At 59.7% G+C, this 16,498-nt stretch overlaps 6 protein-coding genes across 6 annotated transcripts; 4 read left to right on the forward strand and 2 right to left on the reverse strand.

The window, feature by feature from the left end:
• Window positions 1–1,967: 1,967 nt before the first annotated feature.
• On the forward strand, window positions 1,968–2,337 carry GGTG_11457 (hypothetical protein; the record flags this gene model as incomplete). Its single annotated transcript, XM_009229347.1, has 2 exons — window positions 1,968–2,126; window positions 2,239–2,337. 2 exons carry the CDS (start codon window positions 1,968–1,970, stop codon window positions 2,335–2,337), a joined length of 258 nt encoding a protein of 85 aa, XP_009227611.1.
• A 2,569-nt stretch (window positions 2,338–4,906) lies between these two features.
• GGTG_11458 (exosome complex exonuclease RRP43) lies at window positions 4,907–6,576 on the forward strand. The gene has a single exon (XM_009229348.1). It carries the CDS (start codon window positions 5,204–5,206, stop codon window positions 6,320–6,322), a length of 1,119 nt encoding a protein of 372 aa, XP_009227612.1. The 5' UTR covers window positions 4,907–5,203; the 3' UTR covers window positions 6,323–6,576.
• GGTG_11459 (hypothetical protein) lies at window positions 6,521–7,295 on the reverse strand (the record flags this gene model as incomplete). The annotated part of the gene is made up of 3 exons (XM_009229349.1): window positions 7,080–7,295; window positions 6,784–6,910; window positions 6,521–6,697 (listed from the first exon to the last, which is right to left on the reverse strand). Exons 1-3 carry the CDS (start codon window positions 7,142–7,144, stop codon window positions 6,521–6,523), a joined length of 369 nt encoding a protein of 122 aa, XP_009227613.1. The 5' UTR covers window positions 7,145–7,295.
• A 327-nt stretch (window positions 7,296–7,622) lies between these two features.
• On the forward strand, window positions 7,623–8,483 carry GGTG_11460 (hypothetical protein). Its single transcript, XM_009229350.1, has 2 exons — window positions 7,623–7,763; window positions 7,886–8,483. Exons 1-2 carry the CDS (start codon window positions 7,752–7,754, stop codon window positions 8,312–8,314), a joined length of 441 nt encoding a protein of 146 aa, XP_009227614.1. The 5' UTR covers window positions 7,623–7,751; the 3' UTR covers window positions 8,315–8,483.
• Window positions 8,484–9,674: 1,191 nt separating this feature from the next.
• Window positions 9,675–15,503, forward strand: GGTG_11461 (hypothetical protein; the record flags this gene model as incomplete). Its single annotated transcript, XM_009229351.1, has 2 exons — window positions 9,675–14,948; window positions 14,972–15,503. The coding sequence occupies 2 exons, from the start codon at window positions 9,675–9,677 to the stop codon at window positions 15,266–15,268; spliced, it is 5,571 nt and encodes a 1,856-aa protein (XP_009227615.1). The 3' UTR covers window positions 15,269–15,503.
• A 107-nt stretch (window positions 15,504–15,610) lies between these two features.
• GGTG_11462 (NADH-ubiquinone oxidoreductase 10.5 kDa subunit) lies at window positions 15,611–16,452 on the reverse strand. Its single transcript, XM_009229352.1, has 2 exons — window positions 16,151–16,452; window positions 15,611–15,925 (listed from the first exon to the last, which is right to left on the reverse strand). Exons 1-2 carry the CDS (start codon window positions 16,234–16,236, stop codon window positions 15,727–15,729), a joined length of 285 nt encoding a protein of 94 aa, XP_009227616.1. The 5' UTR covers window positions 16,237–16,452; the 3' UTR covers window positions 15,611–15,726.
• Window positions 16,453–16,498: the final 46 nt, after the last annotated feature.

The following is a 16,498-nucleotide window of genomic DNA, read 5'->3' on the forward strand; positions in this document are numbered from 1 at the left end:
CCCCCTCCCTTCGGGCTAGGTTTTCCAGGTTGCTCGTGGCCCACACCATTCCGACCCTGGTCGATCAGATCGCCTCTTGAACCCTGGTTGGAAATTTAATGGAACCCTTGCGGCAGACCATGCCATGCCATGCACAGGGGGTCCCTGCCACTCTGGAGCTGGTCACGATGACCAGGTTTAGGTGGAGAGGAAAGAGGTGAAGGACCAAAAAGAAAGAAAAAACATGCTGCCCACCCACACTATGAGCGCTGTGACCCGAATGGCTACAGTTTTTGGTCGCCAGGGTTTGCGGATCTGGGGTGTACCTGGACAGAACGTCAAATGCTAGGTGCCCCGACAGGAATCCAATCGGTTTGGTCCAGTGGGTTGCGATGGCTCCCTCGCGGTGCTCGGTCGCAAACGCTAGCCTGCTACTCTAGCCGCGCCAGGCTTGACAAGGTCAGGCATCCGATAGTAGGTAGTCCGAGAATTGGGAGCGCGCGCGCGCGAGTCTGCCGGCGGGGAGCACGAGCGCCAGCCCGCCCAGGAGAGCCCAGAGAATGGGGTGGGCCGGCACACACGCACACGCAAACGCCCACCCCCCAAGTACTGTACCACCACAGGCCCCAGTCCACATACACACACACACCACCACCACCACCACTACACCATCAGACCACATTTTACCTCACACGCCCCTTCCCGACTGTCCTGGAATCCCAGCAAGAAGAGGAGCACGACCCCCAACATGTTCCCTGCCCACCGTCGAGGTCTGGTCTGCCCCAAGAGGTAGGTATACGTGCTACAGTATATGCAAGGCACGTAGGTCAAGTACCAGGCCGGCTAGGACGCACCACTCCCCTCCCCAAATTCTATTCTATTTTGGTTCGGTTTCGGTATTTCTGGGATCTTTGTTTGATTTTATCACCTTGCCGACTCTGTCGTTTTATTTTCCTTCTCCTCCCTTAACCATGACGATCACCGCAAACAGAATAGCCCAATTGCCGCCGCCTGCTGAAGTAGGTAGGCCGTTCGCTTGATGGGCCCCGTTCGGGTGCCGGCCCTTCTCCACGCCCTCTCTTCGTGACATGGGCCTGTCCCTACCTGGTTACCAGTACCCAGCAGCGGACCGGGCGAACGAACAGACAGGTTGGACGACACCATTCCATGATCTTCTGCCGTTGATTACTACTATTTTTATTTTTTATTTTTCTGTTTTCCCTCTCCATTTCGTATTCCCCTTGCGTTCTCATGTTTTTAATCGACTGCCAACTCGGCTCTCTAGCAAGTCCCATCCTTACCTCCCTCGTTCTCGTTTAGCCAAATCGGGGACTTTTGTCGAGGTAAAAAAAAAACAACAACAAGCTCCCAAGGGGCGTTTCTTTTCCACAAACGCCGAACAAGGCAACTGTCGGCATCAGATGGCAGATGGTTCCGCACCGGGGCCATCCTTCCCGCCAATTTGGATCTAAAAAGCAAGGCCCCATGCTTTTTGGGCTAACTGCTGTTTGGGGTATCCCGTTCCCGTCTCCCATCTTGGTCCGGTCGTCTTGCTCTCCAAACAGGGGACTCCCTCGTCGGTAACCTTGGGTGCCGTGCTATCTCCTTCCCGCACCTCAAATTCTATTCTGCTTGTATCCTCCTGCCCACATACGCACGCCCTTGGCCGTCGTTTGTGTCGCCGGTCCCGCCCAACGACGCCGGTTGTCTTGTCCTCCCATCCGCCACATCGAGGATATATAATTTGGGCACTCGCTCCCCCTCTCGCCCACTTCTCGTTATCCCCATCACCACCACCACCACCACCACCGCACCAGCCTTACTCAACAAGGTTCACTACCACCTCGGCTCTCGGTCAACTCTCCAAGCTCCGTCTTCCGCATCCCGAAGCGGTCTCCAACCACAACTCCGCCGTCGACACCACCGACCACTAGCTCCAAGCTGCTCAGCCAACCCAAAACATCGTCGCATTCTCAAGCGCCTTCAAGATGGTTCAGGTCCGGCACATTATCACGCTCCCCAAGCTTGCTCGGCCGATGCCGGTGCCCCTTCCCATGCCTCCTATGGTGTGCACCGGCAGCGTTGGGCCCAGCCTTCCTTCCCGCCCCTCCTTCTCACCTCCGAGCGGCACGCAGCACATGCCGGGTGTAAGTGGAATCATCCCATGTCCCCACCCCCCCTGTCCGCTGTCCCCCAAACTGCACAAACGGGCATAGCCTCCTGCGTCATGCTCTCGCGAACTAACATTGATGCTTCCAGCTCCCTGGCGTGCGCTGTCCCACCTGTGCCTCCAAAGGCAACGAGGTCTGGGTCATCCCAGGACGCGCCTGTGGCTACTGCGGCACTCCGTGCTGCTAATCAAGCTCTCCAGCCAGCATCGACGCTTAGCAGGCAGCTAAGCCACTATCTTTCCCTCCTACCAGCTGTACATCATTCCCTACATTAGTCATTTTCATGTCATCGGGTAACCGCGGGGTCTTAATTGCATTTTCCTCTTCTTTGTTCACTCCATTACTGGCTCACACGGGTTCCGGAACGGGAAAAAAAACTCAAAACTATCAAGGGGGACAGGCTCAAACGGCAGGCTGGGTGCAAACGGAGGCGTCTCATACAGCGGCTATGCATAATCATTATTTCATCCCAACTTTCTCTTTTTGTCGTTTCTTTTGTCGGCTGGTGGGTTCAACGGAACGTTTCCTCAAACACATGACTACCTAGATTGGCTCAGACTTCACTACCACTTTCTTGTCACTCTCTCCCTGCGGCGTTGATGGCAAGACATAGGCTGTCAGACCTGGGTCCCGCGAGCGGCCCCTGACTTTGACAGCAATAATGCACGCAAGACTTCTCGCCACTCGCTCAACAAAACGACAACTTAAGGACCGACTCTCGTCTTTGCCGGGTGCCTAATATGTGACGGGCCGAGCTGATGCGGCCCAAACCATGTACCTAGTCAAGAAAGTGGGGAAGGCTGCAGGCGGCACTGGCTAGCCCTGCGGTTGACAGTCAGCCTCGTGCCGCAACTGGGCCTGGGGCTGGGATGGCAGGTTGACAAGGGGGCACAAAGCTAACACTAGCTTGGGAGTCGAACAGAACGGGAGTTGGACAGTCCACAGGGCCAGAACGTAAATAAAAAAGTAACATATAATAGAACAAGGCATTAAGAGTAACACCTTTGCCCATTATACAAGAGCCGGGACTGCAAGGCCCCGGCCAACTCTCCATGCGCAAAATGTCCCCCAGGTGCTGGCACCAGGGCCCCGTCAGGCTCCGAGGCGTCCTTGGATCCACCGACGGGAAGAAAGATAGAGCCCAACCGAGATGCGCGCTCCCGCGGATGCGGCGCGTGTGCTAATTGCCAACGACACCCCATCGCGGCGGCATGTGTGAGCGTTAATGTAATCACGTATGGGTTGTGGTGGCACCTCGACACAGCAGAAGCGGTGTTACACCCGACTCGCCTGGGGCGCTTTAGAAAGCGACTGGAAAGAAACAGAAGCAAGGAAACCGTGGAGGAAGAAGGAAGAAGAAAAAAAACCACACAAACAGCTGGGACACGTGAGCAAAGGGTGGTGGATGGATTGCGTCCGGGCCGCGGTCATCGCCGGTCGCCGATCAAATGTGACGGGAACAAGAGGGTTTGGAGGAGGAGGTTCGACACGGAAACACTGGTGTTTTGACGTGGGACTGGAGACTCCCTGGCCGAGAATCGAAGCGGTCTCCGCCGCCTGCCATTTCAGAAGCGTTTTGGAAGTGGTGACCACGGAACGCGCTGGGAATCCCTCAATCCCTCGATCCGCCTCTTGCTCCACCTTGCTCGCTCAGCCATGCCGTCCCATTTGGGCATGATATCACATTTTCCTTCCTTCTTCTTGCCCTCACTTTCATTTTCCCCGAACACAGCCCCGGCTGCAAGGCAACGCAGCAGCCAGGGGGAACCCATCTTGCAATTGCTTTGTTGCGTCCACGGCGGGTGGAACGACTTGGTGCTAACACAAGGCGTAATTCCAATAGTTCGGTTGCTAGCTCCCCCGTAATACAGCCCGGGCGCGCGGCAGCCTTCAGGGGACCTTCGGCGGAGCGGAGACGGGGCTGACGGCCGCGGCGTGGCCAGTCGGGCGTTCTTGATCCTCTCCTGCGCGGGCGGTCGCTGACGCAGGAGCAAGCCCGGGTGCTTGGGAGTGTGCCCCCTCCAAGACACGATTCCATTCCTGGCATGACAACCTACAGGGAGAAACAAAATCCAGAACAGACTGGGAGCCGGCACTTAGCATGCCATCCGCCACACATACGCACACCCCACCCCCCCCCCCTGGCAGAGGCGGGCAGCCAGTCAAAGTCAAGCGAACGACCATGGAGTGGTGGCGGTCCCAGAGAGACTCCCGAGCTTAGTGGCTCCCAGCATGCATGAGGCCTCAGCCATGTGACACGCGAAGGTGCGGGATGCTACGTCGCCCGCTTTCTGACGCTGAAGCTGGTCTCTCGGACCCCTGCCAACACCCCTGCTTCGTCCTTCTCCCTTGAACGCGATTGGAAAAGCGAAGAGGGAAGCCGCCCATCAGACGTGCAGACGGGGACCTCGGCGTCGGCATTTTCCCAACCCGCCCGGCGAGCCGCGTGGAGGGTCTACAGTACGAGGCTCCAGGAGCTCAGGGCGGCTGGAGAATGGAGAAATGGAGATGACTTCTGGGCCAATCTCGATTTGCCTCCTCAGCCGCCATGTTGTGCAGCAACGCAGCATCGCACACCGTGCGTGCTTGGCATCGAGCAGGGTTCGCATAGAGGCCCAAGCGTCATAGTTGGCGACCGCGCCAATTCCGATTGGGGGACGCACACACCCCGCCCTGACTCGCGCATTCCCCACATCGACGGAGTCTCGCGACTTTCGCCTGGGAACCGCACCTTCTCCTCCCCGTTCGTGGCCCCTCGTTTGCCAGCCCTCCTCCGTCAAACAAACCTTACCATCAGAGCTGAACGACGAACACCCCGACTCGCATCCCACAATCCCACAATTCGTTCTCTGGCCCCCCCACAACGCGGCATACGACTGGGTTATCATCTCTAGGCGAGAAGAGCGATCCACTTACCCGGCCAAGAGGTTAGAGTTTTTTCCTGCGACAAGTGAATCAAGGCCTCGCGACGCCAGGCAGGGACAAGGACACGACGAAGGAGGAAATAGCGAAGGGCTAGAGAGGAGGAAAGCGACCTCTCTCGTATCCTCAACATGGCACAGCCCATCACCTTCCCCCGGCCGACCTTCGCCAAGCTCTCCCCTCACCCGTTCCTCCTCGCGAACCTCCAGCCAGCGGACCCCGCGGCCGCGTCACCGGCCCGCACTAACGGTCGCGCGCCACGGGAGGCGCGCCCCGTCAACGTCAATGCGGGCTCGCTATCCCATGCCCATGGCAGCGCCGTCGTGCGCGCGGGCGACACCACCGTGATCTGTGGCGTGCGCACCGAGGTGCTTCCTATAGCCAACATCCCAAACTACCGTGTCCCTCCCCCGAGGCCCGACGACGACGACGACGGCGACGACGACGGCGAAGCAGGTCAGAAAGAGGAGGAAGAGGAGGGGGGTAGGAACGAGCTGCGCGACTACGACCTGGTGGTACCTAACATCGAGCTCGCGACGGGATCCGCGCCGCAGTTCCTCCCCGGCGTGCCGCCCACGACGTTGGCACAGACGCTGAGCAGCAGGGTCTACTCGCTGCTGCACGCCTCTGGGCTGCTGAACGTTGCGGACCTGCGCATCTGGGACGAGGGCAGCAACAGCAACAGCAAACCGGGCGAAAATGAGGAGATGGGGGAAGCCGACGATGGGATGGAGCAGAAGCCACAGGTCAAGGCGTACTGGGTGCTATACATCGACGTGCTATTCATTTCGTTCGACGGGAACCCCTTCGACGTCGCCTGGACTGCCGTAGTGGCCGCACTACGTGACACACGCCTCCCCCGCGCCGTATGGGACGCCGAGCGCGAGGCCGCCGTCTGCTCCCGTGCTGACGGCAGCCCCGGCCGCCCATTGTCTGTCCGCGGCCTGCCCGTCGCCTGCACAGCCGCCGTGTTCCGGGGCAAGGACGACCCCGACGCCGCGAGCGGGGACGGCCAGTACTGGGTCCTGCTCGACCCGGACCGCCTCGAGGAGAGCCTGTGCGACGAGTTCGTCACCGTCGTCGTGGATCGCAGCGTCGGCGCCGACTGCGGGCAGGAAGGGGAGGCGAGGATCCAGAGCATGCTCAAGGCGGGCGGCACGGCCGCGGGGCTGGACTTTATCGGCCGGCTCGTCGAGGTCGCGGAGACGAGGTGGCGGGATGTCAGGGACGCTATAAATACTAAAGCATGAAAATGCGTGCATGCTGCTGCCTGTGTGCGCCTGCTTAAAAAGAGGGTGATAGATAAAATTGCAGGTAATGATACCTAAAGAATAGAGACGATGATGTTACTAGACTGTGGCCTCATGTGTGTTAACTTATTTTAGTAACCTTCCGTTGAGGACGCTGATATCTCAAGGGTTACTGGTATGGGGGCTTGCTTAGTTCGACTAGTCAACAATTACATGAATAAGCCGTATTGCGAGCGGGCTAATACCGTCCTGTAAGCTGGTAAATCTAATTTGGCAGCCACTGAACTCGCTGGAGCAATCATTATGATATTTTTCCACACCTTTGCCATGGCTACAATCGGCGCGTTTAGCCTCACCAAACCGTTGAGGTTGTTTCTTGAGACCGGATGTGTTACATAAGCAGGCAAGGCTACCGAGACTATCACGTGGCAGAGCCACAGCAACGAATCGGGTCCACTTACGGTCGGCTCCGCATTGAAAAAGGCAGGAAAAAAATTCTTGTCGACGTCTTTTCGCTCTGTTTTCTTTTCTGACAAACAACTGCTCGCGCCGGCCCCCAACGGGCGCCGGCGCTGGCCGCCTTGAGGCCTACACGAAAGCAAACGCACGGTAGCCAGGTAAGAACACAATTTCCCTTCCCGTTGTCCCAAACACCGATCGTGGCGTCCCCGCCGCGTCTTTTTCCTGATGAGAACAATTTGCGATTGATTCTACCAGGTGGCTCTCTTTCGCCGGAGTAGCTAGATCTGGTAGATACATGACATTTAATTTCTTACATATTCTGAATCCCTTCCTTTTGATCCTCTTCTGTCTGCCCTTCATCTCTGGCGAGGTGTCAACTTGCTAACGAGGATTTATCTCAGGCTTGATATCGAGGGCACTGCTGTCATGGGCTGGCTGGGGATTGCTCTGTGTGCTGTGCTGTGCTAGGGGCAGGTAAGTTCGTAGGGGATCTTGATCGCTGCATCAACTGGGGTTTCCTTGGGACGCGTTGAAGGATCGGGACTGGCTGGGGGCATGGGCTGGAGGCCTGTTGCCGATCTTCTGCCATTGCAAATGGTTTATTTTTATTTTTATTTTTATTTTTTTGAATGGTCGTCGGCGCTAGCAGACCAATTAGAATTAGCGAACAAACATTTCACTTTCTGACCTCTTGACGCCTCGGCTGCCATCTTGCTTGTGGTGGGCGTGCCATGGTGTTATTCTGCTCAATTTTTGCGCTGGGTGGTTTGTGGCTAATGTCGCACCATTGGCGTAGTTGTGCCACAACTCCGAACCCCCCACACCTCAAGCTCCAGAGCTTCAATTCCAGAAGAGGAAGCATCGACATCATAGCCTTGAGCCTCAGCCCTAACGTCAAACGTCACTTACCCATCGCCCCTTTTTCGTTTGCCTTCACCCACGCAGATTCGATCCAAAAACCGCAGCCATGTTCCGATTCGTAAGCCGACCCTGCGCAGCACTGGGGGCCAGCTTTTTAACTCTCCCTCCCTGCCCCTCGTCGCTCAATCGCTGACTCTTGCGCGCCTCCTTCCTCCGTTTGCGCCACACACGCGCGCGCAGCACAAACCTCTCGACACGGTCACGCTCTTCCACAAGGCCGGCTCGCCGGCGTCGATGCGGGTCGCGGCGCTGCTCAAGCAGGTGTCGGCGCAGGCGACGGCGACGGCGACGGCGACCGAGGACCAGGCCAGCGACCACTCGGCGCAGAGCGCCCAGCAGCAGCAGCGCGCCGAGTTCGACCTTCAGATCACCGAGGACGCGCCCACGCCGGACCAGCTCAAGACCATACTCGAGTACATCGGCGCGCCCTCGGTCGGCGCCGTCATCAAGGGCGCCCGGACCGAGGCCGAGGCGCTCAGGACTTTCAAGCAGAAGCCCGACAGCTTCCAGTGGCCCCTCGTCGTCGACTGGAACAACGGCCGGGCCGCGGCCGGGGCGGACGAGTCCAAGATCCTCAAGATGCTGAACGAGCTCAACAAGGAGAAGTAGTGGGGGAGGGGGGGTGCGGTTTGTGCCTTTGCTGTTTCTTTTTGCATTGCATCTCATATAACGAAGCTCGTCGTCGACTAGCTGTCACGGTCGGCCCTGTATACCATTGCACTCCACGTTTAGATCATTCCTCCTCAATTATCAAAAGCCTCACATGCTTCTCGACAAAGTTCATCGTGTTATGTCTCCAAGAGGGAACTGGTAAATGAGCGGCTCACCCCTTGATTTTGTTCTTGCAAGTGCTGCATTGTGGTGCCGTGATGTGATGGTTCACATATATTGATGAAGCCATCTGCTCGGGATGCTTGGGACATTTTGAGCCTCCGACATTTGACGGACTGTGTGTGGGGCCTTTTGCATTGTCTTCTTCCCTGCAACTCTTGTATGAATTTCTTTGCCATGCAAGCTGGCTGCTTCTCTTGTGCGGCTGGCCTTGTGCGGCTGGCTGTTGGCCTGGCGGCTGCAGCTTGCCGTGCGTGCTTTTGAACAAACGGGGGAACTGCGTTGATAAAGGTCGCCTTTACACTCACTCGGCCTGCTCCGACTCTTTTTGCGGATTTCGGGGCGTGCTGGACACTGTTTATAGACCCTATATGCAGCTCCCCCTGCGGCGTGCTCTCCTGGTGAATCTGGCGGACCCGAATCTCCGGGACCGCTGTGGCATGGGAGCACCGGGGGCATCGGCCGCTCGCCATATAGCTCTCAGATCAACCTCACCTCCTCCTCAGACCAGCTTCCCCAGTGCAGTCTCAATTTGTGCCGGCACGTGTGCTCTCTTGTTGCCTTGGTAGTTTCTTCTTCCCTCCATTTCCTTCCTTCCCTTCCTCCCCTCTTCTGTTTTTTCTCTTCCCACCACCCACAAACTTCTTCCTCCCCCAAAATCCCAACCACCTTCCACCCTTCTGCCAACAACTATCAACAACCCAAGCTTCCTCATCACCACCACGCACTGGTGGCGAGCAGATATTGAGCTATTACCCGCTTTCTTTCTGCATCCACATCACATATCACGCTGGCCGGCCTCTCGGTCATCATCTGAGCCCCATCCTCGCTGCTTTCGGCGTGTACGACGACGAGATATCTTGATCAGTGCAGGACTCTGACACTTCAGACCTTGCGCTGATTTCCTCGAGGCTTCCTCCATCCACACAGGATTGCGTCGTCGACTGCCTGACGATCTTGGTGTCCTTGCGTGTCGTCCTGTACGCACCGGGCTCATCATCCATCAACTCTTCACATTGGCCTCACCTGCTCTTCACATCAGCCACCCCTGCGCAGACTCATTTTTGTTGTTTCCATTCCTCCATCTTTTCTCTTTTCCATCATCGCTGTTACACCTCCCGCCAACACCGCGGGTAAGATGGCGACTGCCGAGAACGGCGCGGCTCCCGCGCTGGGAACAGTGCCGGCTGAACTGATGAATCTCGTCCCTCCTACCGAGAAGATCGGCGAAGTTGGTCGCATCTCCCATCCTTACGACAGCATCTACTTCACATGCCCCCCTGAGCGCAAGTACATCCTCTCCAAGGCCCACGATGAGGCCGACGGGATTGTGTACAAGCCCCGCCCCCTCTCGCTTGACGGGCATGGGCTCCAGCCATTCTCACAGGGAGCACTCGGCTTCCACAGCAACGAGGAAATCTGGCACAAGGCAAACGAATATCGACAGTGTCATCCGCTGGAGGCGGCTCAGGTCAGGACGGATCCGCAAACCTACGAGGATCTGTACGACTACTTTGATGGTTACGACCTGTATTTCCTGGGTGTCCACAACGCCCTGAACGTCATCAAGGCACTTGTCCAGCAAAACAAGCTCCTTGACCCGTTCATCCAGCAGGACAAGAGGAAGGAGATGAACGAGTTCCTCGACGAGTGGATGGCTGCCGACCCCGAGGCCGAGAAGCGCCTGCTCTCGTGGGACTGGGAGGTCGACCCGTCCGCGCGCGCGGTCCTGGATGGCAGCGACATGGTCGCAAAGCTGGGCCACATGGAAGAGGAAGACAAGTTGCTCTTCTCGACGCTCATCGCCAGCCGCTGCGAACAGGCCCAGCTCGCACGCGAAGCCCTGCGCCCAATGGTAGTCGATGGATCGAGCGACGGCAGTCTTGGAGCTGATAGGATGCTCTGTCACGACGGCGACTCGGGTGAGTTCAGCGACCAACCATCATTGCTTGTTGTGCCTGGTCGGGAGGTTGTTCAGCATATGCCCTCATACTTTGCTAATGTGCGAAACCTAGCCAATGCAGGCGCGCCGATCCCCTTACCTGATGGCACTGCTGGCCCACTCCCCTCGGCGCCTTTCGGGGCTCAGATGCCCATGATGGCCACCGCTCAGATGCCCATTGTGCCTACCGCTGAGATGCACATGATGCCCGCCGTCGAGGCGCCCATGGCCACCACCGCCACGTCGGTGAGTGCTCCAAAATACGCCTTCAATGGCAAAATGTCGACCAAGCTCTCCCGACCGGCCCAATCGAGCCAGAATAACCTGTCGACCGACTGCAAGCATCCATCGGCTGCATCCATCTCGCCCCAGCGGCTCCGGATGAAACTCAGACTCAGACCTGGAAACACACAGATGGCACATGGACCCAGTATCGGCAGACCAGAGTTCGGCTATCACGGCGGCCATCACCCCGAGGCCACGCCCACCAAGCCTCCTCGACATGGACCGATGCAGGGCCCCCAGGGGCAGATGCTGGGCGGCCCCTTCTACGGCCAGGGTCACGTCGGCTTCAACAACCAGGACCTCAACAACCGGGCTTGGATGCCACATGGCCGCCTCCCTCAGCCTGGGGTTCTCCAGCAGCCTGTTGGCCACCAGGGCGGAACTGGCCGGGAATTCTCGACTGCCAGCATGCCGATGCCCGCCCCTTCACCCAACCAGGGCCTACAGACCATTGGCTGCCACGGAGACGTCCACTTGAGGACCGCGCCCAACTACCAGCAGGCCAGCCCGCCTCGTTTCCAGATGCCCGGTCAGCTCCAACAGGTCAGCCCGCCTCGTTTCCAGATGCCTGATCAGCTCCAGCAGGCCAGTCCTCCTCATGGCCGCGTGCCTGGTCACCCTCAACAGACTCCGAGCACCCGTTTCACGGACTCGCAGCGTAGAGCTTCTGGCTCCGGACCGTCCACCAAGAACTGCCCTCCCGGGAACGGAGCTGGATGGGCCCTCAGCGAGCAGCAGGATTCCATCCATGGACAGAAGTTTGTGTACAACAAGACCAACACCAGCGACGGCCCCAAGAATCGCCGGAACAACACACTGGGCAACCAAAGCCTCAGCAACCGCAAGCAACAGGCCGGGAACGATAAGCCGGCGGCGGCGGCGGCTGCTACAGCGCACCAGGACACCAAGCACCCCAACAAGAATGGCGGTGGGAATGGCTACGTCAGGCCGCCGCCGCCGACAAAGGAGACGTGCCGCAACTGGGATCGATCCAACAGGCTGCCTTCGGTGGAGTGCCCATGTCCGACCTGCCTCCAGAGGAGCCGCAACATCACGGTGGCAGTCATGGGCGGTGGCTTCCTGGACCGGAGCGATGAGGGAGCTCTGCGCAAGCACTTTTGCCAGTGGGGCCAGATCGAGACTGTTATCTTCCCACGCCCAGCTCCCGGGTTCCAAAATGGATTCCAGGGCCAGAGGCCAACGTCCCGGGTATACATCACGTACGTATTTCAACCCTTCCAGCTCGCATCCCTTAACCCTATCGTCTTGCTCTGTATTGCTTCGAACTCAGCTGACCAGCGGCCTCTCAAATTTAGATACACGTCTGATACTGTGCCTCCCGTGGTTGTCGAGGAGGCAAACGGACAGCTCTGCCCGGGAGTCCGCGGGGCTCTGCGAGTCCTCCATCCACAAAACTCGAAGTACTTCACCGGCGTGAAGACGTCTCCCCGTCATCCCTCCCATGGCGGCCGACCTGCCGTGAGTGGCCCTGCGCCGCAGTATCACCAACCCGGCCTTCCCAGCCTCGCCGGTATCTTGTCACCGCCCTTGGAGTCCTCGAACCTCGCGATTGGTGGAGGAAGCATCGGCTCTCATCCGCGACCGCTCCCGATGCCTCCCATGGTCCCGACCGGCCTCAACCAGGGTCTGCCGCAGTACCCACAGCTCAACAATTCTGTGCGTCAGATCGGAGAGCATCTGGCTTTGACTGGTCCTGCGTCACTCCCTGCGCTGCCCCCGCGGCCGGGTGTCCCGATGCTGCCGGCGCCTGGCTTTCCCGAGTCTGCAACAACACCGACCGCTGCTCAGCATGAGGAGAAGCCGACCGAGACGAGCGAGGCGCAACAGCCCCGAGAGAATCAGGACGAAGCAGATGAGCAGAGCCAGCCATCGGAGAAGCCACAGGAGAGCGGCGAGGCCCAAGAGACTGGCCATCCGCCTTCTTCCGACGCTCATGACAACCTGGCTGAGCAAGGCGATAGGAAGGCGTCGCCTCCCGGCATGCACCGCGGCCTATCCGTGATCATTTCGGAGGACAAAGTCGCAACGCCGTCCCTCTCTACCGGAAACTCGACCATCATCATGACGCCTGCTGGTTCTGACAAGAGCAACGACAGCAACACGCAGCCCGCCTCCCAGCTCGAGGTCCCACCTTTCGCCGAGGAGAACAGCGGCACCGTCGTGGTACACCGACGTGGGAAGCCCCATGGCTCCATTCCCAAGGAATGGCGCACGGATACCAGCGCCGCCGAGTCCAACCATGCCGACGGGTACATGGGCGATTCGGAAGCCGCCAAGAGCTCCATGAAGCCATCCGATGGCGGCCACGACAAGGAGGGAGACAAGGTGAAGCCCGCCAGCAAGAAGAAGGGCAACAACAAGAAGCCCAAGAACAAGACTCAGGAGGCTGGAAAGAACCCGCAGGGTGGACAAAACGCACATGACGGGCAGGGCATGTCCGCTACTGATGGATCTGCAGCCGGCAACGGCGCGGCCGGTTGCAAGAAGGTGGCAGCGAACAAAAAGAACAAGTCGGGGAAGTTTGCCAAGCGCGGCCACCAGGAGGACCTCACGTCTGAGGGCGCGAGGACCGAGAGCCGCGCCGCGACCACCATCTCTTCGGGCCGGTCCACGCCTGCCTTCCCCCATCGGGCAGACGAGCCACAGGGAGACAAGGCGCAGGGCAAGAAGAAGAGGAAGCAGCAGCAGCAGCAACAGTGGGCTCCCACTCCCACACCCGAGCCCGAGAGCAACAAGACGGACGATGCCGTGATCTCCAAGGCGCAGACTCCCGAGAAGGGCGGAGACGAGGGAGACGCCCAAGACGACCTGCTGGTGCGCAAGAACCGCGGCGGCGGCGGCGACCTCCTGTCCATCTCGCCCTTCGCGGCGCAAAAGTACGAGATCGATAGGCTGCACGCGGGCGGCGACGGCGGCGGTGGCGGCGGCAGCAGCGCCCGCGAGCCATCGTCGTCGTCCTCGACGCTGCGTGCCAAGTCTTGGAACAAGGCAAGCGGCGCGGCGAGCCTGGCGGCGGCGGGCACTGCCGACGGCGACAGCAAGCCCCGCCACATGGTCCGCGGCGGCTCGACGCTCCCGCGCGGCTTCGACCCGTACCCGCGCATCCCCACCGTCGCCGCCGTGCCGCGCACTGCTGCTACTCCCTCTTCCACCGGAGACAAGGCCACCGCCGCGGAGCCTGCTCTGGCGGCCAAGGGCAAGGCGGTCGAAGGCGGCGCAGACGAAGCGAAGCCTGCTGCCCAGCAGCCCCCCTCGCAGGCCAAGAACACGCCGCCGACGACGCCCGTCTCGTCGCCCAAGGCGTCGGACGCCGCCGCCATCGCACGGAACGACGACGCTCTGCCGCCCTCGCCGCCCTCCAGCGTGAAATGTCAGGCGGCGGCGCTCAACCCGACCGCGAAGCCCTTCGTGCTGTCATCCCCGGTGGGTCCATCGGACGGCGGCAAGAAGAAGAAGAACCGCAAGCAGAGCAACAAGGGCGGCGACAAGGGCGGAAGCGTCGCCGCGGCCGCGGCGCCGCAAAAGCAGCAGCGCGGCCGAAACTTTATGGGGATGAGGCTCTCGGGCTTTAGCAACTATGGCACTCTCGCCTCCGGGTTCGATGCCGGTAATGTGTGGGAGGAGCGCGGCGGAGAGCAGCAGCAGCGGCAGCAGATTGCGGACCACCAGATCTACAAATTCAACCACAAGGAGGCCCAAGTGGCGCCGAGCAGCGGGTCAGGCGTCACGACCGGGATTGACAAGTATCTGGGCAGCGCTGCAGGCGGCGGCGACAATAGCGGCGAAGACGACAAGGGCGAGACGGAGATGCCGGCCGCCGTGGACCATGATACTGCCGCGCAGCAGGAAGAGCAGCTGGGACAGCCGCTGCTGCCGGAGCAACAGAAGCAGCAACAGTCCGATCAAGACAACGAGCAGCAGCAGCAAGAGGGAGAACAGCAGGACGGACAGGGCATTGCCACGGCCGAGAGGGATGGAGCCTACGAGACAGCCGCGGCCAAGATGGCGGACTGGCAGCAGCAGCAGCACAAGACGCGCGCCCCGTCCGGCGGCTCCGCCAAGGCCCGGCCCGCGCCAGGCGCCGAGAGCGGCGAACACCACAGCCGTCCCCACCAGCGGACCGGCAGCGGCCGCAGCAGCAACAAAAACAAAACAACAACGGCCGTGCCGCGGCGACGCCGGCGCAGCGCCCACAGCAACAGCAGGCTCGGAACCCGCCCATCTCACCTGCTTCGTCGACGACGCTGAGCACCGGCAGCGGCAGCGGCAGCGGCAGCAAGTCGGCCACGGCCACGGCCATGGCGCACGGCGGCGGCAGCATGAAGGGCAGCGTCGGCGGCGGCCCCCTGCGGCCCGACTCTCTCCCCGCGGCTGCGGCTGCGCCGGCCAAGCCGGCCGTCCGGGTGCACTCGTCCATTGAGCTGGCCAAGGCGCTGAAGAATCACAAGGCGCGCATCAGCAGCAGCGGCGGCAGCAAGGCGTGAGATGATGCGAGATTAGGATAGGAAGCAGGTATCTGATTTTTTTTTGATTTTTTTTCGGTGGACAATGGTTATCTTGAAGCGACTGGCAGCCGGAGGGTACTGTCCTCTCGGGTGCAGGATATGGAATGGTGCTGCTTCGAGAGGAAAGAGAGCAGGACAGGAATGGTTTCGGAGAGAGGCACAGATGTTGTTGGCAGGGAGGGCACGGGAGACTGGATGCCTTTGCAGCCGGGATGTGCACCACCTTTAATGCCTGTATTTATCGTACCGACTATATCATCCCATCTGTGTAGCCGTTGGGGGGTATTCAGGCCAGCAGTAAGGTGCTGGTGGTGGATGGAGTCCGGCGTTTTATGTACAAGTCGCAGACGGACGAGCCAACCCCTCGACGTCCCCCCCTCTTCTTAATGAACCAAACCCGTATTCCTCTTTTTTTTTTTTGCTTTTTTTTAACCACCCTACGCCTGCTTGACGACAAGGCTCGACACCGTGTCCTCGATCTGCTTGTCCGACAGGCCCTCTAATGACTGGCTCTTCTCGACGCCGAGGTCGTACCTGGCGTAGACCTTGGGGATGGTGCCGGCGGCCTCGCGGATCAGGATGGGCGTGTTGGGGTTGTTCTTCTTCATGGTCGGGTACGCCCGGTTGAGGAAGGACCTGTTTGGAGGGAAGGCAAAGTATCAGCCTGCTGTGTCTGATCTACAGTACTTGGTGGTTGGGCTGGGAAGGCAGGCAGGTAGCTCGGTAGCTCGGTAGGTAGCGAGCTAGCCCCTCCTCCTCCTCTTTCTCCTCCACCAGCGCCCAGCGCCCAGCCATAGAGCCTCCATTCCAGCCCCGGCTGCCCGAGCCAAGTCTCCCAAGCAAGTCAAGATCTAAACTAACCTCACTCCGGCGCTGTGGTCGGCCGTCTGGCAGAAGAGGAAGCGGACCTCCTTCAGGCCCTGGCTGAAGGCGTACTTGGCCGACATTGGTGGCTCGGTGTCGGGTATCTGGCGGCTGACGGGGTTTCGGGCGAGCCTGGCTTGGGCCAATTGGGGCGGCTTTTGGGTGGGAGCAAGGTATCTGTCGTTTGGGGGTTCGAGTCGGCGATGCGTCGTCAAAAGGTGGGATTCTGGCGGCCTGTCTGAAATTCAATGGGTCTTGTCGCGCGCCGCTGCGGGACGTCAAGCTAAAGCTGGTTGTATAAAGAAGAGCACAATAACTTGTGCACGGGCCATTTCTGGGCAGGCC

The sequence above is a fragment of the Gaeumannomyces tritici genome (assembly GCF_000145635.1).
Source record: "Gaeumannomyces tritici R3-111a-1 unplaced genomic scaffold supercont2.7, whole genome shotgun sequence".
Taxonomy (NCBI): Eukaryota; Fungi; Ascomycota; class Sordariomycetes; order Magnaporthales; family Magnaporthaceae; genus Gaeumannomyces; species Gaeumannomyces tritici.

Bases quoted from the DNA above. Each gene is read 5' to 3' on its own strand.
- GGTG_11458 (XM_009229348.1), top strand. From the start codon at position 5,204: ATGGCACAGCCCATCACCTTCCCCCGGCCGACCTTCGCCAAGCTCTCC.
- GGTG_11462 (XM_009229352.1), bottom strand. From the start codon at position 16,236: ATGTCGGCCAAGTACGCCTTCAGCCAGGGCCTGAAGGAGGTCCGCTTC. The intron at 15,926-16,150 runs GTTAGTTTAGAT...CCCTCCAAACAG, and splicing joins GACCACAGCGCCGGAGTGAG to GTCCTTCCTCAACCGGGCGT.